Genomic DNA, 23,346 nt, shown 5'->3' with positions numbered 1-23,346 from the left:
TCTCCCCTGGTCCTTCTTTTCATCAAACTAGACATATCCAGTTCCTGCAATCGTTCTTCATATGTTTTAGTCTCCAGTCCCCTCGTTCTCCTTTTCATCAAAGGTATCGTCCCACCTGCCAGCCATTTGGAAGCCTGCCCTTATTGATAAACGAGTCCCTAACATGATGAATGACACCAGGCCCACACTCACAAGAGCCACATAGAATATCACCACCAAACACCCACAAAGAAAGCAGACAAAAACCCACACTGATGAGGAGGCACGACCGAGGACCAGAAGCCAGACTGCAAATGCACCATTAGCCTCTTTAAACCCCTCCTATCCTTACATGGAACACAAACCTCCAACCTATCAGAACACACCTCCACCCAACCAGGACACACCTCCACCCAATCAGGACACAGCCAAGCTCCCACCCAATCAGTTCAACCCCCCACTGGCAGTTAAAAGGAAGAAACAGCCGAGATCTCACATTGCTCCTGGAAGCACCAAGCCTGAAGAAGCCTGAAGATGATGAATGAGACTTCGTTGAAACGTCGCCAAGACATCTCCAATTTTACGCGGGAGAAAACCCGAATAACTAGAGACCTACATACTAACACCCGCAAAAACCTCAGAAAACATTTTATATGTATGTATGTATGTATGTATGTATGTATATATATATATATATATATATATATATATATATATATATATATATATATATATATATATATATATATATATATATATATATATATATATATATATATATATATATATATATATATGATTTTTACAACCCCTGGTAAGCCCCAATTATGGGAGGAAGCTAACTGCTTCCATCATCTGTCAATCGGCTCGTCACAAGAGTCCATCACGACAGAAACCCAATATTTTTACTGTTGCCTTTGTTATATTTGTGTTTTTTATTTCTTATTTATTTATCAGCACAAATAAAACACACACACACACACACACATATATATATATATGATTTAAAATATATTTGATATGAATTGTAGGTGATGACTGTGGAAGGGATGCACGGAAGTTTTTGTAACCAATTAACACACTTTCTACAATTTATAATGGAAGATGGTTTTGGGGGGGGTGTTTTGTCTGTTTGTGTTTATTCAAAAATAATAATTTATAAATAAAATAAAATAATTACTTGGATATAAAATCTTTCCCGACGGGAGAGAGAAGACAGCCTAAAGAGAAGCATCATATAAGCACGATATGATCCCACATTCCTTCCCTTACCCGTATATATTCCAGCCAGTGCGTACTCTCCACGTTGGACAGCCAGCGGGATTCATCGATGGTGGGGTAAACGATTTCTTTCAGCTTGCGCAGCGATTCCCTCATCACGTGGATATTCGGGATTTCCAGGAAGATCAGTTCCACGTTGGGATAGGCACTTTCGCTTTCGTAGCCTCCGCCTTTGGTCTGAAATTACAATGGGTCACCCCTGTGCATTAGGCGGAGAAACAGTTTGGTCCAGTGGTTCAGGCGCCAGGCTAGAGACCAGGAGGTGGTGAGTTCTAGTCCTACCATCTCGGGCATGAAAGCCAGGTGAGTGACTTTGGGCCAATCACCAGGATACGGTGAGTTCTAGTCCCGCTTTAGGCATGAAAGCCAGCTGGGTGATTTAAGCCAGTCTTGCTCTCTCTCTCTCTCTCTGCCCAACCCACCTTGCAGGGTTTTTGGTGTGGGGCCCATAGGAGGAGGAAGGAGTATTAGCTATGTTGACTGCCTCAAGTTATTTATAAAAATAATAAAGGTGGGATAAACATAAATAAAGAACAATGAACGCTCAACAAGTTGACATTCCAATAGAAACCAAATTGTACTTTTTTTTTTTTGGCTTTGCCGATGCTCCTTTAATCCCCACCCTCCTCCACGGTGCCTCTCCTACCTTGTTGGTGTCAGCGACGTTGTTCTGCCTGGCGTCAAAGATGAAGAGCTTGTGCGACTGAGCGTTGGCGTCCATGATGGTCTGCAAGTACTTTTCATCTTCTTTGCACTGCTTGTCGTTAGGCCCGATGAGGGGCTGGCTGCACCGGGTGAGGGTGGCCTGGCTCTCGGGGTGGATCCAGGACAACACCTGGATTAAGGGGTAGGGGGGGAGGATGGGGGGGAGGGGCAGTGGAGAGAAAGGAACTAATTTACGAATAAAAGCTCTTGCTGACACTCACGTTAAATGGGATGCATTGAGAAGATGCAATTAACCAATGGGAAGCAATCACTGTACAAAAGAGCAATAGCAATAGCAGTTAGACTTATCTACCGCTTCATAGGGCTTTCGGCCCTCTCTAAGCGGTTTACAGAGTCAGCACATCGCCCCCAGAGTCTGGGTCCTCATTTCACCCACCTCGGAAGGATGGAAGGCTGAGTCAACCTTGAGCCGGTGAGATTTGAACAGCCGAACTGCAGATAACAGTCAGCTGAAGTGGCCTGCAGTACTGCACTCTAACCACTGCGCCACCTCGGCTTTTCCGAGCAAGAACAGAATGACAGAGCTGGAAGGGAACTTGGGAGGTTTCTAGTCTGACCCCCTGCTTAGGCAGGAAGCCCTACACCATTTCAGACAAATAGCTGTCCGGTCTCTTCTTAAAAACCTCCAGTGTTGGAGAATCCACAAGTTCTGAAAGCAAACTGTTCCACTGGTTAATTGTCCTCCCTGTTAGGAAATTTCCTCTTTAATTCCAGGTTGCTTCTCTCCTTAATTAGTTTCCATTTATTGTTTCTTGTCTGGCCATTCAGTGTTTTGAAGAATAGGTTGACCTCCCTTCCTCTCTGGGGCAGCCCCTCAAATATTGGAAGATGCTATCCTGTCTCCCCTGGTCCTTCTCTTCCCTAGACCAGCCAGGCCCAGTTCCTGCAACCGTTCATCGTATGTTTGAGCCTCCAGTCCCCTCATCCTCCTGGTTGCTCTTCTCTGCACCCTTTCTAGAGCCTCAACGTCTTTTCTGTATTGTGGTGACCAAAACTGAATGCAATTTTCCAAGAATAGCAAAAAACCCACAGAGAACTATTTTTATACAACTCTGCCCACTTAAAACGCCTGGAACACCTATTACGTCTCCTCCGATTCTTTCACTGAGCTCCTTGAATTTTAGTACTAGAGTCTGCAGATCCTTGCATTGTCAGCTATCAGATTCATTTTGTTAGCATAGGACAGGTTATCAATGTTTCTTGATAGAGCCGTGGTGGTGCAGAGGTTTGAATGCAGCATTGCAGGCTAATTCTGACCACTGCCAGGAGTTCGATCCTGACCGGCTCGAGGTTGACTGAGCCTTCCCTCCTTCCGAGGTGGGTCAAATGAGGACCCAGATTGTTGGAGGCAAGAGGCTGACTCTGTAAACCCCTTAGAGAAGGCTGGAAAGCACTGTAAAGCAGTATATAAGTCTAAGTGCTATTGCTTGTTATTGCAGGCTAACTCTGCCCACTGCCAGGAGTTCAATCCTGACCAACTAAGGTTGATTCAGCCTTCCGAGGTGGGTAAAATGAGGACCCGGATTGTTGGAGCAAGAGGCTGACTCTGTAAACCCCTTAGAGAAGGCTGGAAAGCACTGTTTGAGTTTGAGTTTGTTAGGACTTGTATGCCGCCCACTCTCGAAAGACTCAGGGCGGCTTACAGAAAAAGAAGGGAGGGGAACATATAAAAATTAAAAAGTACAAACATTAAAATCACACAACATTCATAAGATAAAATGGGGCTGGATAAATCAACAGCCCCAGGCCTGCTGGAAGAGCCAGGCCTTAATTGCTTTGCGGAAGGCCGGGAGAGTAGGAAGGGTCCGGATCTCCACGGGGAGATCGTTCCATAAGGCCGGAGCAGCTACAGAGAAGGCCCTTCCCTGGGGGGTCGCCAGCCGACATTGACCGGCAGATGGAATCCGGAGGAGGCCTAATCTGTGCGATCTCATAGATCTCTAGGAGGTAAATGGCAGGAGACGGTCTCTCAGGTAGCCAGGTCCTAAACCATGAAGGGCTTTAAAAGTAAAGCCCTTCACTGTGAAGCGGGATATAAGTCTAAGTGCTATTGCTTGCTATTGCTGGCTAACTCTGCCCACTGCCAGGAGTTCAATCCTGACCAACTAAGGTTGACTCAGCCTTCCGAGGTGGGTAAAATGAGGACCCGGATTGTTGGGGAAAAGAGGCTGGGCTCTGCAAACCGCTTAGAGAGGGCTGGAAAGCACCGTGAAGCGGGATATAAGTCCGCTAAGTGCTATTCTTTCTCCACTTTTAAAGCCAAGCACATCCTCTTTCAATACAGCTTTCCTTAATATAAATTCAGCCTATATCCTTGAGGAATGATCTGGTTTATAATTAAGCGTTCATGGAAACATGTCAGTTACGGTAGGAGGGTGCGATGAAGTTTGATATATCAACATTTTGAATCTCAGCCTCACTTACTGGAACTCTGCCTTTCGCTCTGAATGCAGCCACCCGGGAGACGTCTTCGTCTTTGACGCTGGTTGGCACAACAAGAACGGCAGGATATGTGTCACAAAATTCATACATGCTGTTAATTTTGGATATTTTCCAGCTCTCGTTGGGTAAACCCTTGAAAACAAAACATTTTTATATACATCAAACTTTGAAAATGAGAAACCGGCTGCAGGAAGCAATCGTAACCGAATTGTTATAAATAATTCGGTAGAGTATTTTATTTTTATTTTCTGGATTAAAAATTACGCAAATGCAGTATAATGTTTGGGAACACAGCAGGCAGGCAGCTTAAAGTTTAAAATTCCTGGTGCGAATATTAAACAGGTAAGACACCTGTTATTTTCCCTACTCTTAACGTATTGTGTTAATGTGTTATATCCATTTAGCTCAATTGTATACTGTACACAACCTTGAGTAATTTTGGCAGAGAATTGATAGTCAAATATATACATTCATTATGATTATTTTCCTATTGGCAGAGACAAATATCCTCCAGAATGTACTTTGTATTCAAACCATTCAAACCATAACATGTGTATGCACCTTTTGTAATAAAAGGTTGCACACTTCACATGATACGTCCACAGCAGGAGTGGTATTCACTTACTTTCCCTACTGGTTCACAAATGTCAGCACTGTGGAAGTGCCTTTGGCAAAAAATGGCCTAAATGGGATGCTGTAGAGCCAGGGTGGGCGGGCGGGGCCAGCCACGATTTCTGCTACCGGTTCGGGCGAAGGAATCCGAACCGGTAGAATGCCACCTGTGGCCCAGAGACGCTAGATAGTGAAATGGGCGGCCTATCAATTTAATAAATGAATAAAATAAACAGGGATCTATTGATCAATCCATCCACATGGTTTCCACTTCACAGGAAGGAATGGAATTAGCTTTCACACTGATTTCACTGTGAAGTAGCTAGTACTTGGATGAATGAAAAGACACGCACTCTTACTAGATGAGTTTTCACACTTGAGGTTGATAAAATACACTTGTAGTTGAGGATTCCTTGGTGCTCTCTGAGCTTGGTGGTTTTCTTGCAGAAGTTTCCTTACCAAACTAGGTAACATCATCAATGCTGGTCACCAAGTTATCTAATTTGGCAATGAAACGTCTTCAACCAAGCTCAGAGAGCCCCGAGGAGCCCTTATTCCAACCCTGAGCTATAAATATTCTTCCTCTTGCTTGTAGTTGTGTCTTCACAAAGGAGGCAGAAGAACCTCAAACTTAGAATCAAGATGTTCAAAAGGCGTCCACCTGGAGTTAGGTAGATGTTCCACCCAGGCCGTTCAAACATCTCTACTCAAATTCATGAGTACTCATACTTGTAGTTGTGTCTTCACCAGGGGTGAAATGCTCTGAAGTCTGCTACCAGTTTGCTTCGCGCTCGCAGAAGCACTGCAGGCGCTAAGAAGCCTTTTCTGAGTCTGCAACGGTAAGTAGAACAGCGAGGGGGAGGGGAACAGTGTGCCCCATGATTTAGATTAGCTACAAAGCAGGATTTCCGGCTTTCTAGCCAATATAAATTGTGCGGCACAGCTGATCATCGGAACCTTTTTTAAGCACCGTTTTTTACTACCGGTTCGGACATTTCACCCCTGGTCTTCACAAAGGAGGTAGAAGACAGAAGAACCACAAAGTAAGGACCAAGATGTTCAAAAGGAATCTACCTGAAGCTGGGTAGATCTCCCACCTGGGCTCTTCAAACATCTTTACTCAGATTTATGAAGATTCATCCCTTCAGCCGTCATCTCTCAACGCCTGGTCAACAATTCCACATCCTCTCCGGGATGAAGAAACAGGACCTTCTCTACGGGGCCAAGGAATATAAGGGCGAGGGAGCAGGGCCTCCTGCTTATTGTAAAGGTGCCTGTGTATATACGCCGGACGCTCGATACTGGATGGCATTTCAAAGGTGGAAATCAACCAGGCTCACCTGTCTTTTATACTCTGCCACCGGATCATAAACCTTCCAGCCGTTAGTAGGAAATTTCTCTTTGTAACTGAAGGCGAAGAAGGGCTGAAGGAGGGAAGAAAAGCCAAAAATCAGGGCCACTGAGCTCCATCTCTTCATCTCCACAGAGATCTAGTTGTCAGAAGGAAGAAGGAAGCTACGGGACAGCAAACTTAACTACCCACACTCGTTTTTAATATTATAGGTAGTCCTCGACTTACAACAGTTCATTTAGTACAATTCAATTCAATTTATTAGATTTATAGGCAGCCCAATCCCGGAGGACTCCAGGCGGCCAACAAAGAACAAGAAAACAAAAACAAAATAAAAATAAAAAATAGTTTAAAAATTCCCCAACACGCATACGTTCTGATCGGGGCTGGACCCTACCTACATAATAAGGTCAACAGCCCCAGGCCTGCCGGAACAGCCAGGTTTTAACAGCGTTTCTGAAGGCCAAGAGGGTGGGTGAGGTCCGGACCTCTGGGGGTAGCTGATTCCACAGGGTCACGCCACCATTTAGTGGCCGTTCAAAGCAGTGGTGGCTTCCGGCAGCCGCTACTGCCGGTTGGCTCAGGGATGCCCTGCGCACGCGAGCATGCGCAGCAAAACAAAAATTGCACTGCGCATGCGCAGAAGCCAAAAACAAGACGGAGGCGCCTACGGAGGTGCCGAGAGAACCGATTCAGGGCCGTGGGAGGCCTGGTTGTCTGCCGGTTCCAGCGACTCAGGCCGCCAAGCTACTCCCCATCCGGCTGAACTGGTCTGAACTGATCAGAACCCATCGCTGGTTCAAAGCCACCACGGGGCTGAAAAAGGGGACTTATGACCATTTTTTCACACTTATGACCTTTGTCATAAGCTCCATGATTAAACCCCGTGATTAAAATTGAGACGCTTGGCAACTGGCTCATACTTATGACCGTTGCCGTGTCCCAGAGACACAGGATCCCCTTTTGCGAACTTCTGACAAGCAAAGTCAATGGGGAAGCTGTTAACAACCGGGTCAATGCCGTGATTCACTTCACAACTGTGGCAAGAAAGGTCGTAAAATGTGGGCAAGCTCACTTAACAACAGTCTTGCTTAGCGACAGAAATTGGGGTTCAATTTATTTATTTATTTATTTATTTATTAGACTTATATACCGCTTCATAGGGCTTTCAGCCCTCTCCAAGCAGTTTACAAATTTTTTTAGCAAATTGAGTCAGCATATCGCCCCCACAGTCTGGGTCCTCATTTCACCCACCTCGGAAGGATGGAAGGCTGAGTCAACCCTGAGCCGGTGAGATTAGAACCGCCGAACTGCAGATAACAGTCAGCTGAAGTGGCCTGCAGTGCTGCACCCTAACCACTGCGCCACCTTGGCTCTATATAGCAATAGCAATAGCAGTTAGACTTATATACCGCTTCATAGGGCTTTCGGCCCTCTCTAAGCGGTTTACAGAGTCAGCATATTTGCCCCCACAGTCTGGGTCCTCATTTCACCCACCTCGGAAGGATGGAAGGCTGAGTCAACCTTGAGCCGGTGAGATTTGAACCGCTGAACTGCAGATAACAGTCAGCTAAAGTGGCCTGCAGTGCTGCACTCTAACCACTGCGCCACCTCGGCTCTTATGATGTCGTCAATGATGTCGTTAAGTCGAGGTTGTAAGTAACTGACTGGCACAAGCCAGTCCCGCTCTTCTCTCTCTCTCTCTCTCTCTTCTCCCCATGGCTGTTAGGGACAAAATTAAACTTGTCCTCCTAGCATCCGTGATAATATTTACGACTTGTGATTGCGGGGAAAAAATATCCCTGCATTTACATTCCTTCCTTCTTCCTTGTGTCTTTTGCTAGGGAAGAACTCCTCCTTCAGGCTTACCAGGTCGTGAGAAAGAGGAAATGCTCGGGTAATCAGGTTCTGGAAGATCTCCAGTCTCTGCTCTTCCTGTTTATAAGCAAGCCGCAAGTTTCTCATATCCTGTCGAAAGATATCTTTAGTTCTGACGGGTTATATATTGAAAAAAATTACAGCACGTTATAGAAATTTAAGCATTTTGCATTGGTGATTCTCTGTTGTGGCCTGCCAGAGGCCAGCAGAGCTGGTAGCAGATTCGGACAGTGAGGAAGTTGGGGAGGAACCTGGGCCAGTCCTGGAGTCTGGGGAAGGCTCGGATGAGGGCTCTGCGTCAGAGGCAGAGAGGGGGCCAAGGGCATCTGGCTGTTCTCAGCTGCCTTCAGAGCTAGACAGCAGTGAGGCAGAGGAACAGCTGGGGCCTGTTCCTAGTGTGCGCATGCGCAGAGCTGCAAGAAGAAAAGAACAGCTCAGAAATCAGTGTCAACTTGGGAGTAAAGGCACAGGTGGACGGTGAATGACCCCTCCCATAGGAAATAAAGGAGGAGCGAAAGTGTGAAGTGTGAAGATCTGTCCGTGAATCCCAGAGACTCTGTGCCCAGCTTTTCCTTGCACAGCACCTCATTTGGACAATATTTACATGGCAGCTTTCCAAGCTAGATAAGCTCTGTGGTAACAACTTCACTTTTGAAAGACTGTTTGCCAGGCCTTTGCTGAATGTGAATGAGAGGAATTCACATTTGTTTAATAAAAGGGGTTTTGTCAGGACCAGGAATCTGCCTCGTGCTTTTGGGAGAAGCCTGGGTCAGAACATTCTTGCTAGAGAAAATGAGATTTAATTTATGTTTTGGGCACAGTAAAATCCCATCCTACACTTTTGATTTCGAGGACAACAATTATGAGCAGCTTGGGAAAGTTGCTTCTCAAATGGGATCGCAACACACAAATAATTGATAATTGATCGGAGCCTCCCAAAACAAGGAACGGGCCACATCTCCCCGACCTGTCTGGCCTTCTCTTCTAAGATGGAAAAAAGCAGCACATGAAGTTGAATTTGGATTACTTGACAGAAGAGAGTTATTTGCACTCAGGACTGAACTGTTGGGTCCTTTGTGCTCTCTGAGCCTGGATGAACTTGGATTCTGGCAAACGGAGAGCCTCTTCCTTGTGCGGCTTCGCAGGATTCCTTCCTAATGGCTTTTTACCTTTTCTACCATGAAACACCTTAGCAGAAGTTCGTGGATCTTTGACTGTTTGGTCAACTGGGGAGTTGGGGAGAACCCCGTACGGAAATCAAAAAGCAGCATTTTTTTTAAACCAAAGGTGCTTATTTCAGGAGGTAACTGGACTTTCTTGTTTTTTGTTTTAAAGACGTTTCGCTTCTCATCCAAGAAGCTTCTTCAGCTCTGACTTCTTGGATGAGAAGCGAAACGTCTTCAAAAGGAAAAACAAGAAAGTCCAGTTGCCTCCTGAAAAAAAAGCATCTTTGAGACAGCCATGACTTGGAGGAATGAGAATCTTCACAGGTTTTTAGCTATACAATTTGGGATGGACGCCCTTGGAATGGTGTGGGAGGAGGAATGGATTTCCAGAGGAAAAACAACTGCAGACTACAGGAACCATTTGCACCACTCAGGTGACCCTGAGGACACAGGTGAACCTCCAAGTGGCCTCAATGACCCTCTGAAAGGATGCAAATGTCCAGCTGTCTGCACGGAGCATCAATCCTTCCCTTCCCCACCATCCAGTCAGAGCTGAAGAAGCTCCTTGGATGAGAAGCGAAATGTCTTCAAAAGGAAAAACAAGACAGTCCAGTTGCCTCCTGAAAAAGCACCTTGGGGACAACCCTGACCTGGAGGGCTGAGAATCTCTACAGACATCCAATTCGTACCTTACAAACAATCTCGAGGCCGCAAGAATTGTCTCCGTGGCTCTGCACGCCAATCTTTTCCACTCTGCTTATTACTCCAAGGGGAACGTCAAGGACAAAATGTGGATCCTGAAATTTGAATGAAAAAACAAACAAACATTTCTTTGTTTTTTTAAAATACACCCATGAGTAAATATTTATCACCTGGGACAAGATAAAATAATTGTTGTAGGATACGTTAGCTCACCGTGGGCCTTTGTGCTTAGTTTATACCTACATAAATTTCTGGTTGCAAAAAGTGGGAGGGCAACAGAGTTTCTCAAACATGGCAACTTAATGTGGCAGTTGACGTTAAGGCATCTTGAAATAGCCAAGTTGTAGCCATACTGCTCTAGAAAAAAGCCATCATAGTTCTAGGCTGCATCAACAGAGGGAGAGAATCAAGATCACGTGAAGGATTAATACCACTTGATAAAGCCCTGGGAAGGCCACACTTGGAACACGGCATCCAGTTTTGGTTGCCACGATGTAAAAAAGATGTTGAGACTCTGGAGGCTAAAACATATGAAGAACGGTTGCAGGAACTGGGGATGTCTAGTTTGATGAAAATAAGGACCAGGAGAGACATGATCGCAGTCTTCCAATATCTGAGGTGCTGCCACTAAGAAGAGGGAGTCAAACTATTCTCCAAAGCCCCTGAGGGCAGGACAAGAAGCAATGGGTGGAAATTAATCAAGGAGAGAAGCAACTTAGAAATTTCCTGGCAGTTAGAACAATTAACCATTGGAACAACTTGCCTCCAGAAGCTGGGAATGCTCCAACACTGGAAGTTTTAAAGAAGATGTTGGATAACCATTTGTCTGAAGTGGTGTAGGGTTTCCTGCCTGAGCAGGGGGTTGGACTGGAAGACCTCAAGGTCCTTTCCAACAGTTCTGTTCTGTTCTTCTCTACTCTATTCTTATTTCCATTTCATTCCATTCCCTTCCCTTCCATATATCCTATCCTATCCTATCCTATCCTATCCTATCCTACTCTACTCTAGTCTATTCTAGAAAGAAAATGCATGATGTGCAATACAGAACAAAGACTCACCCTCTCAACATTCTTGAAATACATTTTGTAATCGGTGACTGTCAATGTGCCACTGATGGCTCCGATGAATGGGCAGATATAGACCACATCTTTAGCTGAGGAAAAAGGTGACATTTTATTAGTGCTTACATCCCTTTATTGAAAACTCTTTCGTGCAAGATATAATCTCTGCTTTCAAATCCCGATTTGAATACAGCCTGACGGGTGGAATAAAGTCCCTTTGCATAGCAAGGTATAATAAAGGATTTTTTAAAAAAAACACCAATCTTTCTCGGCCCTTCATTTTACAGCTTCGTATTTTTGCAATAGAAAAGTAAAATAAAGAAAGACCAAGCTATGTCAATTTTAGGAAACGCTAAAGGCACAGGGATTCCCATGTCAAAAATTGAATGTTTTAAGCACAGATGATGTCTTAAATTTTAATTTTATACAAAATATATACACATACACCTTCCCAGTCAGTATATAATCCATACAAAGTGAGAAGGATCAACTTCTTTGATGGAATGAAAGCACCTGGTACAATCCTTAAATAGTTTTTTAACTTTCCTCCCACACAAGTTGCTTAGACCAGTGTTTCCCAACCTTGGCAACTTGAAGATGTCCGGACTTCAACTCCCAGAATTCCCCAGCCAGCATTTGCTGGCTGGGGAATTCTGGGAGTTGAAGTCCGGACATCTTCAAGTTGCCTAGGTTGGGAAACACTGGCTTAGACTACAGAGTTAGTAGCTAAACATCCTTGCCAATGGCTTTATCACCTGTTCTCAAACCCCCCACAAAGATGATGATATTAAAAAGAAGTCTTCCAGATGTTACTACAGAGCAAGCACAGTATAATAGCAAGTATTGTGCTGTTACGCTTTCATTATTGAGCAAGAAATCTCCAGGGAGGGAAAACTTTAATACAAATGGACTTCAACCCCCAGAATTCCCTAGCCAGCCAGTTTAGGAAAATAGAAAATGCATTACAACTAGTTCACTTTTATCCCAAAGGTGCTTTTCCAAAAAAACAACTGGACTTTCTTAGGTTTTTCTTTCAAAAACGTTTCATTTCTCACGCAAGTAGCTTCTTCAGTTGAGCTTCTCAGATGACAACCAAGAAAATCCAGCTGCCTTTTGGAAAAGCACCCTTGGGATAACCATGACCGAGAGCCGAGGTGGGCACAGTGGTTAGGGTGCAGTACTGCAGGCCACTTCAGCTGACTGTTATCTGCAGTTCAGTGGTTCTAATCCCACCGGCTCAAGGTTGACTCAGCCTTCCATCCTTCCGAGGTGGGTAAAATGAGGACCCGGATTGTTGTTGGGGGCGATATGCTGACTCTGTAAAGCGCTTAGAGAGGGCTGAAAGCCCTATGAAGCGGTATATGTCTAACTGCTAACTGCTATGACCTGGATGATTGAGAATCCTCACTTGCCTTATCTTTGATTTTTCGATGGTGTCATGCCACAGCAAGCCATCTTTTCTTTTTAGGTTTCAGGCCTGCCACACTTTCTACTGTCCATTTTCTATTGTGGGAAAATAGTAGGGGGGATTATATGGAGTTGGGTAGTATGTAGCCATAACAGCATTCTTTCTAGAAAGCCAAGGTCATCCTTTGTCTTTGCACCTGGGCGGAACTGGATGGGTGGAAGCTGCCAACGTGGTAGTGGAAGATTGGGCCATGGGATGGACTTGTGGGTGTGGGGGGGAAGATCTTGAACTTTCAGCTGGGTGGGGAAAACCGGGAAGCCTTCAGATTCGGCTTTTCCCAGATGTGCCAACATGGCTCTCTTAATCAATTGGGACTTTGAGGAATCCTTTGCCTCGGACTCTGATTTAATTTTGGAGGCTATTTGGAACCTGACAAATGGACTTTGAAAGAGGAAAAGAGATGCGGAACCACACGCAGTTCAGATCACCAACATTTCATTTCCAAATATTGGAAGACCAACACCCCCCCCCCCCAGCCCTACAACAAAGCACTGGGATGAAACTGCTGAGCAGTTAAGTATCTGCGGGATTAGACTCAGACATCCATCTCGCACAGCTTGCTTAATGCTATGTTAATTCGTAATTAAAATTCTTTTCAGAGGGAGTCGCCTTTTGTGCTCAGCGAGCCCCCCCTCCCCCCCGCTTTGGGTTGGAGGGATTAAGGCTGCAAAGATGAAAATCTCGCAGCCGCGTTGAGGAAGATATCGAACGACAAGGGAGACGCTTGGCTGCGACCTCTTAGCCACAAGGAGAAAGTCTACGGCCGGGAGTCTCCCTTGGAGGGGTCTCACTTACCGATCGCTTTGATGGACTCTCCGGGAAAGAGAGGGGCTTCCTCCATCTGGGCCAGCTTGTTCCCATCCCTCAGGGCCTGGCAGAGATCCAAAAGGGGAAAATTCAATTTCAGGTCTCACTTTCTACAAGCTTTCAAAGCGGAAAAAAAACCACTGCAAGTTGCTTTGGCTAGAAAGTTACAGAAGCCGCACAATTTACAGTTTTGTACTCTGGGGGGCGGGGAGCAGACACTTGTTTGCAGACAAAGAGCCAGGAGATCACAGGATCCCGCCACTCGGATACCAGTTCCATCGCCCGCTACTCTGCTTCTGCGAAGGATCGGGTGTGGCCAATCCGGCTCACACGGGGTGTCCGCGGAGTGGGACGGGAAATCTGAGGAACCGGTGGGGGGAGGAGAGGCTGAGGTTACGGACGTGGTTCGTCCCCCTGTGAAGATGAGGGTCCCTGCAGGTGAAGGTTTAAGAAGAAGGGAATGGATTCCCAAGCAGGAGGGGAGGGGGGAGACGGTGACCCAGTGGCCGATCCCGGACCTCTCCAGCTTGATCAAGGCAGAGTAAATCTGTCCAGGTTCTACGGAGCATCCGTGAAGCTGGATGGCTTTGATCTTGACGACAGGCAGACGAAGCAATGAGGGTTAAGCGGCGAAAGACTTACGCAAAAGTCAGACTGATTATCCCAGGAGCCTGTCCAAAGGGGTGGGGGGGAACCCTACGGATCTAAAAGGCTCCAGTGAGGCTTAGGGCAGGGAATCTTTTCAGCACCAAGTGCCGAAACTGAAACGCACACGTGCGCCCGGAACCCTAAGATCAGCTGGCTAGACCAGCCAGCGCGCCAGAAACCGGAAGAGCATCTGGTAATGGCACGCATGTCCTCTGAGGGGGCTCTGCGTGTCCCCTCATCACGGGCTCAGGGAAAGGGAGGCGGTGTTGTAAGCCAAGCTTTGTAAGTCTCCTCCCCTGCTGGAAGTCTTAGAGATCACCCAGGGACTGGAAGGCTGCTCCTCTTTCAGCCCTGCTGGCGTTAATCGCGGCTCGAAGAGGCCAGGATACCCACTTAACGGCATCAGGCGGCTTGGACAATGGAGGGAAGGACGTTTTGGTGTCCCTGAGGGCAAAATTCAAGCCCCCGTGGCCGGCAACCCTCGACCTACGATGTTCATTGGGAACCTTGAATTTTCCGCTGCTAAGTGAGACAGTGGGGGCCAAGGGAGGTCTGCCCCCCTTCTCCCACCTTCCTCATCCAGATCGTTAAGCGACTCCGGCTTCTTCTTCCTTGCCAGGAGGACACAAAAAGGGGGTCACGTGACTCCAGGCGACCGTCAGAGCGGAGTCGGTTGCCGAGCGGCTGAATTTTGATCATGTGACCATGGGGATTCTGCAATGGTCATTAAGTGTGAAAAATGGTCACAAGTCCATTCTTTTTCAGAGCCGTTTTTTAACTTCGGCCGCTAAATGAATAGTTGTAACTCAAGGATTACCCCCGACTGGAAGGCTCAGAGCCCCTGGGGAAGGAGGCTAACCTTCGGGGCATTTGAAGAAGACCCTCCCCAGGATCCTTGGCAGGGATTCACTTGCCAGCTCCCTGACGGGGAAGCCGCAGCACCTGTGACAGAGGGAGCACCCAGGGGCCCTCTCCTCTGGGCAGCCACACCCTTGGCAGCTGCCCTTCCGGGTTCCGTTACGCGCATGTGCGCCAGCCAGTTGGTGCAGTGTGGTCAGCCGCTCTCTTTCAGGTTCCAGCATGCGGCTACATGCCAGCCAGCAGGTCTTCACACATGCGCACGACAGAGCCCAGAAGTGCAGCTAGCAATGGTGCGCATGCGCACACAGCTGGGGACTCCGTCATGCGCAAAGACCAGCTGGCCGGGGCGCATGTGTGCGGCAGAGCCCAGAAGAGAGTGGCTGGCTGCGGGCTCACCAGACCATCTACAAACCCCATCACCCATCTCACTTCCGGGTTTTGGTGCTCTGTCATGTGCTAACACACGTACAGACACACACACATGCTCCTCTTTCGGCACTGTGCCAAAACGTTTAGCCACCTCCCCCACCCCCCCCCGTGGTAGGTTCTTCAAAACCCCAAAGCCCCCCCCCCCCCCCAGTTGCCCCATGGAAAAACAGCAGCTCTTGAAGTTAGGGAATGAAATAGGAGTATAAATATATGAACCTGATCGACTCCTGGATCAGAAGGATAGCCATTCCCTCCATCCTGAATCTCCTGATTTGCAAGGTGGCAGCGAGTGGCAAGCAGAAGGAAGAGGAGTGGGGTAAAAACATGCACAGAACAAGGTGAAAGGACAGAATTCTCTTGTTTTTCATTTTTATTTTTTTTTGCAAAAAAGAGACAGTAGATATTTCCAACCTCAACATCAGCTTTTTTCATACCTTTCCCCCAATCGGACACATTAAAAGTCTTCAGGTTGCACCTACGAAACCGGCCGCTTTGGTTAAAACGGGAAAAATGCCACAAAACGAAAGGAAGGAATAGGAGCGCATGCATTTCTATCCTTTGAAGAGAAAAGCCTTAAATCTCCCAGAACACCAAGTACGCCCTGGTCCTTTTCGACACGAGAAATCTTTTAGCCTCTCAAAATATGAAAAAGGCAAAATGCAGAGGATAAAAGCAGCCAGCATGCTTTAAAAAAAAGACGACAGAAGGAAACTGATCGGCAGCACATCTTGGTAGCAGAAACATTCCATGCAACAATCGGAAGACCAAACAACGGCGTTTCCCTTCCCTCGTTGCTTCCACGAAAAGGATCGTTTTTGCTAAGAGTGCAACGAAAGTGTCTGGAATCTGCTCATTCGCCCAAAGGGTGATTTAGGTGAGAGTCAGGGAAATGGGCCATGCCAGGGTTTGACGGCACCCGGTTCCGATCGCCTGATTAAAATGTCCCTTTGAAATGGTTGGGCAGGTAGACAGGATCTCCTCTGACAGTTGGGCAAGGCATAGAATGATGCTACATTGGTCTTCCTCACATACCTTTGAGAACGTCCAGGTCAACTGATATCCCCAATCTTGGCAACTTTTGTGGATTTCAACTGCCAGAATTCCCCAGCCTCCGTGGGAATTCTGGGAAGTGAAGTCCACAAGTCTTCGTCGTGCTAAGGTCTCAGAACCAATATGGTGCAGAGAGTTTTGAAAGGATTCCCATAGAGCAGGGGTCTCCAAACATTTGGAGTTTGGACAGAACAGGAATTCTGAGAGTTGAAATCCATAAGACCTAAAGTTGCCAAATTTGGAGAGGCCTGCTCTACAGTTGCAGAAAGGGTGGTCTTTTTGAGCACACCTTTCTCTCTCCATCTCCTTATTCTGCCCACCTTTGACTGCCCACCTACCGCCCCACATTTCGTTCTGGAGCTGAAGGACTGGTTACATTCCCTAGCTCTTCTCATCTCGGTCCCTTTCATTCGGAAAGCAGGGTTCAATTGACCTTCAAACCATCAGCAGCCAACCTTCAGAAGATTACGGTGGATTGCACTTTATAGAATACTATTTCAAGGAGCAGAACTGAGCTTTTGCACCTTAAGTCTCGTCTGTCACAGAGGAAGGGTATAGAATATAGTAGAAGATCTGGCGCACACAAAAATAAGAAGCAGCTGGAAAGGTTTGGCTGAATGCTGAGCAATCAGATAGGGAGACAAGGGGGAAAATGCAATATTTAACTGAAAATAAAATCCTCGCCTTTCACAAATAAAAAAACTTAAAGCCACGTTTTCCTGGCAGTGGTTTTTCATCTTGATATTTTATTTTAAGGTTCGCTATAGGCATCATACTTATTATATGGTTAAAGGTCTCATTATAAAGCAGGGAAGGAGACAGAAAACTCTCCAAATTGGTTTTATTTTCTTGCTTGTCTATTTGACAATTTGAAAGAGGAAAAGAGAGCACTTTGGGGGAAAGGATAGCAGAGCAAAAAGAAAAAAATAATCATCCCCGAATGAATCTCTATGGAGATTCTCCATCATGCAGGTCACGGTTGTCCCCAAGGGGCTTTTTCAAAAGGAAATTGGACCTTTTGCCTTGAAAATGTTTCGCTTCCCATCCGAGAAGCTTCCTCGGAACCAAAGAAGCTTCTTGGATGAGTAGCGAAACGTTGGGGGTTGGACTAGATGACCCACAAGGCCCCTTCCAACTCTGTTAATCTGTAGCCTTTTGCCCAGGACCCTGGGGAGACTGAAGGACTCTGTTTTAACCATTGAGGAGTCCTGCCAGTGGCTACTGCAGAGCCCTGAGTGAGACTCCCTCTCCGAAGAGTTTGACAATCAAGCGTGTGTAAACCAGAGGCATGGATTGGCCTCTTGTTGACACCCAGAATAAATTAAGGCTTTCCTTAGACTTTCCTCCCAACCACTCGAACACGCTGCCTGCGTTACGGCTGCAAAAATTACCTTCTGCCGCCTGCAGCATGTTAAGCTGGGACCCATTTTGCCAGAATTAATAGGATAAAACCTGTCATCCCCCTGCTTTTCCAAGGAAAGTTAAAATATGCTCCTAATCTGGTTTCTATTGCTGACGAAAGCACCGGCATGTACATGCTACGGTTCTATGGCAAACGAGCTGTGATGCTGCATAGCGAGATGGCCCAGCATCTTGAAAACAACCACGTATGAAGTCAAGAGGAACAAACACCAAAGGCACATCAAGTTCTGAACACAACAGGAAAAACAAAACAAAACCACACAACAGGTAAGACTCTAACTTTGCTGATAGCTTGCACATATATTCTTACCCTTATGGTGGGCTTCCTGTACACCTGTTAGTTAAAATACAGATATTATCCAACGAGTTATAGACTCAAGTCCTGATTTCAGACAAAGCCATTTCCATTTGTGGAATATCTTCCATTAATTTCTTGAAGGTGTTGACAATGTATGTATGTATGTATGTATGTATGTTGTATTTGTGCTGATAAATAAATAAAGGGACAAATACAACAAATGTAACAAAAAGGCAACAGTAAAAATATTGGGTTTCTGCCTGGATGGTCTCTTGTGACGAGCCGAAGGACAGAGAATGGAAGTAGTGATCTTCCTCCCATATTTGGGCATACCGGGGGGTTGTAATATATATAGATAGATAGATAGATAGATAGATAGATAGATAGATAGATAGATAGATAGATAGATAGATAGATTAGATAGATAGATTAGATAGATAGATAGATATAGATATAGATGATATAGATATAGATATAGATATAGATATAGATATATAGATGATATAGATATAGATATAGATGATATAGATATAGATATAGATATAGATATAGATATATATAGATATAGATGATATAGATATAGATGATATAGATATAGATGATATAGATTATAGATATAGATGATATATAGATATAGATGATATAGATATAGATGATATAGATATAGATATAGATATAGATGATATAGATATATAGATATAGATGATATAGATATAGATATAGATATAGATATAGATATAGATATAGATATAGATATAGAGATAGAGATAGAGATAGAGATCACGTGACCTTGGGATACGGCAACAGTACAAGCCAGTTGCCCAGCACCTCAATTTTGATCACGTGGCCGTGGAGGATGCTACAAGGATTGTAAATGCGAAAATCTTTTTTTTAAGTAACTTTTCCACGGCTGTTGTAACTTTGAATGGACACTAAATGAAACCGTTGCAAGTCTAGCTGACATGCATGACAGTTTGATTGCTTATTTAGAATCCTATGACTACCACTAAGTGTTGTATCTAAAGCTGTGTTTCTCAACCTTGGGAACTTGAAGATGTCTGGACTTCAACTCCCAGAATTCTGGGAGTTGAAGTCCGGACATCTTCAAGTGGCCAAGGTTGAGAAACACTGATCTAATGCTTTATGGGGAACATATTTTTACAAGGACTATGATTAATGATCTATCACTACTGTTGCATGTACAATCAGAGTTTATGGAAATCAACAAAGAATTCTAATTTCTATTTTAGTCTGAAGACTCTTCAGTCCCACTGATGAGGTGCATCAAATAAATTAAGATTAAAAACTTACCCGATATTCCCGGGATACGTTGTCCGAGAGGACAGATCCAGAAATCTGGCTAGAAATCGTAGCAGCGATGAGTTGCTTGCACCACTCAACATGGGATCCTGTAGGGCTGCAAGAGGACACGAAACATGTGATTTGGCTTCTTAAAAACTCCTTTGTATCTATACAGGTGGTCCTCGACTTACAACGGTTGGTTTGGTGAGCGAAGTTACAAGGGCACCGAAAAAAAAGGGACATTTGTCACGTTTACCACCGTCGCAGCATAGTCCTCCTGGTCACGGGATTAAAATTTGGACACCTGACTCGTATTTATGATGGTTGCTGTACAACGGGGTGGGGGGGTGGGGCATGTGATCCCCTTTTGTCAATGGGGAAGCCAGACTCACTTAACGATGGTGTTACTAAATTTATCAACTGCAGTGATTCGCTTAGCAACCGTGGGGTGGAAAGGTGGTAAAATGAGGCAACACCCACTGCCTCGTTTAGCAGCAGCAATTTTGGCCTCACCTGTGGTCGTAAGCCGAGGACCACCTGTACTTGTTTTGTGAGCTGCGAAAAGGGCAGCAGAGGGTCGCAAAGTGAGGATTCTTAAAAGTTGATGCAAAATTTTTTTAGCATTTCTCCCCCCACCCACCCCAAACTGTCCATCCTGCCCACCCTCAGAGAATGGACTACAAACCCCATCACCCACCCCCCAAAAAGAGCTCCTCCTGTCACCCAATTGGACTGCACCCCCCTCTCTTTCCTCAAGGCAACAGCAACTCCAGGCTGCCAGGGAGGGGAGAGATGGGGACCACAAAGCCCATGTTGCCCCCAATTCCACCCACCCACCCATTCTTCTAGACTACAGCCAGGGTGGGGGGAGAAGGGAAGGGACCACAAAGCCCATGTTGCCCAATTCCAGCGTTCTCTCCCCCCCCTCCCCCGGCAAACCCTTTACGTCAACGCCGGGCAGGACGACAAAGCCCATGTTCCACCGCCGGCCCGCCCGTCCAAGCCAGAGGAGGGCGGCTCCGGCCAGGCCCGTCCGCGCACCATGGGCTTTGGAGTGGCGGCGCGCAGGCCCGGCTCTTCTCTCCCTTCCTTCCTTCCTCCCTTGCCGGCCTGCCTCACCTGTCTGCGGGCTGCTCCGTGCCGGCCGAGGCCGGGGCCGTGGGTGCCGCGGCGGCCAAGCGGGAGGGCCTCCGGGCAGGGCCTCCTCCGGGCTCCGGTGGGCCTCCTTGCCCGCCGCCCAGCGCCGCCGCCGCCGCTGCCGCCGCCGCCCTGCCGCCTTCCATGTTGGACGCTTCCGCGCCGAGCAGGAGGGGCCGCTTCAGCCGCCCCGACGGGGAGGGAGGCCGGGGAGGGGTGCGCAGAGCCCGGGCACGGAGAAGGGCGGCCGGGCTGAGGGAGCGCTGGGCCTGCGGAGCGGCGGCTGAGGAAGGGACGGGGGCGGTGGGCGTGCGGAGCCTAAAGGAGGGGCGAGTGGGTGGTTGTGCAAAATGTGGGAATGTGCCAAAGGACACGTGTCGAGGTTGGCGTGTATAATGCTTATATTCCCATTCTTGCAGTGTTTCTCAACCTTGGCCACTTGAAGATGTCTGGACTCCAACTCCCAGAATTCCCCAGCCATCTTTTCTAGCTGCTGACATTTGAGTCTGGTGGAGGAATTCTGGGAGTTGGAGTCCACGCTTGTTCTAGTTCAGTGTTTCTCAACCTTGGCCACTTGAAGATGTCCGGACTCCAACTTCCAGAATTCCCCAGCCAGCATTCGCTGGCTGGGGAATTCTGGGAGTTGAAGTCCGGACATCTTCAAGTGGCCAAGGTTGAGAAACACTGTACTATGCAGAAGTCTCTCTCTCATGAAGGACTCCATATCCCATGTGCCTTCCTCTCTTTGGGTCATCATCCCCATGCTTCCACGGTAGCTGTGGCCGGGCCAATGATGGGATATACTGGATCCCTTTACAGCTTTGCATTTCAAATGTGGCCGGCTTCCAAATCCGGTTGGATTTCAAACTCCCATCGTCCCCAGCCAGGAATATTAAGGGCAACAGTAATGCCCATCCTACCCTAAACTCAGCAAATGCACGGGGCTGAGGATGCCCCCTCCCCTATGCTTGTAACTTGCAGGAAAGAAATCAGGAAAAAAAATAATTAAATATTTGATTTTTATTTCGTAATGAATTAAGCCAGTCATGTTTTTTTTCTTTTTAGAAAAAAAAAAGAGCATTTTCACCAAGTTATACTCCCCCTGCCCCCCAAAACAACATTAATTTCTCTACGGATGGAGAGCCTATATGCCTTGGTGCTGGGCAACACAAATGGGTGGGATTCAGACTAAAGGCATTTAAAATTGCCACTTTAGGTTAACTTCCTTCCTCCAAGAATGGACAGCTGTAGTGTTTTACTTTGAAAAAACAAACAATAGCAAATGCGTCTCAATTTATTCTCCCCAGTCCAAAGGAAACGGTTCCACCACAAAACCGTGGAGGACAAAATCACGCTCGACGAAAGCGCGCATTTGACGTCATCACAGCGCGATGAAAACATCGCGCTGTGATCGAAAAATGTAAAAATAAAGCGAAAACCTTACCCTAACCCCCCCAAACCTAACCCTTAACCTAACCCTAAACGTAACCCTTAACCTAACGCTAAACCTAATGCTAACCCTTAACCTAACGCTAAACGTAACCCTAACGCTCTAAACCTAACCCTAACCCTTAACCTAACCCTACCCTAACCCTAACCCTTACCTTTATGTGAATCGGCTTGCTTTAATTTTAATTTTATTTCAATTTTTAATTTTTTTCGTCGCGCTGTGATGACGTCAAATGCGCGCTTTCGTCGAGCGCGATTTTGTCCTCCGCGGTTTTGACGGGTCACGAAGGAAACAGGCATTTCTTGTGGATTTACCACCGCAAAGCACAAAGTTTCAGGGTAGGAAGGGGGGGGGGAAAGAGATGTCTTATATAACCTTCAATTTGAGTTTCGAGTCTAGGTAGCTTTTCAGTTTTCTGCTCTAGCATTTAAAAGAGAACAATGGGTTATCTGAGTTTCTTGTGATACAAGTTGCGTATTTCATTTTCCCCAACTCGCTTCCCTTTAGCAGAGTACAACAAGAGACCAAAAGCATCAGCAAAGAATGAAATTTTAGAGGACAAACATGAAAAAAAGGAAATCCGTGCGCTAGCTAGCTTGAAAGTACTAAGTATTTTAGTCTATCCCTGAAGACATAGTGCAAATTTCTTAGTATACAATTTTATTCTATTAATGTGCTCCATTTTTATTCTTATACTGAAAATATAGTATTCCTAAAATATTCCAACGTCCTCTACAACTTAGAAATTTATAATTATTTTGGAGTTTGACTTTATCCTTTAGACTTGTATTATTTACACTTTACAGAAAAGACTTCCATATCCTCAATTTACACATTGATCCTATAGTCTCTGCCTTATATTTTGCAGATCAAAACTTACACGTAAAGTAATTTACATACGGTAACCCCGCCCCCTTCCAAATACTTTTAAAATAAATCATGTTAGCTACAAACAGTCCTCGCAAATCCTATGCTTCGCTTCTTCTGAAATGACCAAAACAGCTTTAAAAGTTTATATCCTAAGCAAAATATGTATTAAAAATCAATTGTGCTGATTTTACAAGTGCTCGTTAAGTTACGTTTTAAAAAGATTCCTGGAAAGGAAAAATAAAATTGGGCAAAAGACCAACACAATGACCAAGAAGGGGGGAAAAAAGCACCCCACCCTGCAAATTTTAAATGTAGGCAACCGGACAACTTAGTGAACTCCAGATATCCCACACACAATCCTGTTGCCATTAGCGGTGTCATCTGGGGCTAATAGCAATTGAAGTGC

General features: G+C 46.0%; 1 protein-coding gene across 4 annotated transcripts in view; it reads right to left on the bottom strand.

Moving 5' to 3' along the window:
- The window catches only part of MTMR1 (myotubularin related protein 1), a 36,179-nt gene extending 15,291 nt beyond the window's left edge, over nucleotides 1–20,888 (bottom strand). Inside the window, exons 1-12 of one of the 4 annotated variants that reach the window (XM_087726987.1) lie at nucleotides 20,603–20,888; nucleotides 19,493–19,598; nucleotides 18,194–18,217; nucleotides 15,628–15,678; nucleotides 13,462–13,537; nucleotides 11,196–11,290; nucleotides 10,125–10,232; nucleotides 8,261–8,359; nucleotides 6,381–6,464; nucleotides 4,411–4,560; nucleotides 1,907–2,095; nucleotides 1,252–1,437 (exon numbers count right to left, since the gene is read on the bottom strand). In XM_087726987.1, the coding sequence (XP_087583113.1) occupies nucleotides 1,252–1,437; nucleotides 1,907–2,095; nucleotides 4,411–4,560; nucleotides 6,381–6,464; nucleotides 8,261–8,359; nucleotides 10,125–10,232; nucleotides 11,196–11,290; nucleotides 13,462–13,537; nucleotides 15,628–15,678; nucleotides 18,194–18,217; nucleotides 19,493–19,598; nucleotides 20,603–20,766 (1,332 nt within the window). In that variant the 5' untranslated portion in view covers nucleotides 20,767–20,888. The remainder of the gene's footprint in view (nucleotides 1–1,251; nucleotides 1,438–1,906; nucleotides 2,096–4,410; nucleotides 4,561–6,380; nucleotides 6,465–8,260; nucleotides 8,360–10,124; nucleotides 10,233–11,195; nucleotides 11,291–13,461; nucleotides 13,538–15,627; nucleotides 15,679–18,193; nucleotides 18,218–19,492; nucleotides 19,599–20,602) is intronic. The other 3 variants (XM_087726988.1, XM_087726989.1, XM_087726990.1) reach the window with 3 other exon arrangements.
- Nucleotides 20,889–23,346: the final 2,458 nt, after the last annotated feature.

The sequence above is a fragment of the Thamnophis sirtalis genome, unplaced genomic scaffold (genome assembly GCF_051295495.1).
Source record: "Thamnophis sirtalis isolate CommonGarterSnake01/CBP01778 unplaced genomic scaffold, rThaSir2_p1.2 scaffold_13, whole genome shotgun sequence".
NCBI classification, from domain to species: domain Eukaryota; kingdom Metazoa; phylum Chordata; class Lepidosauria; order Squamata; family Natricidae; genus Thamnophis; species Thamnophis sirtalis.
This window is presented reverse-complemented; position numbering and strand designations above follow the sequence as displayed.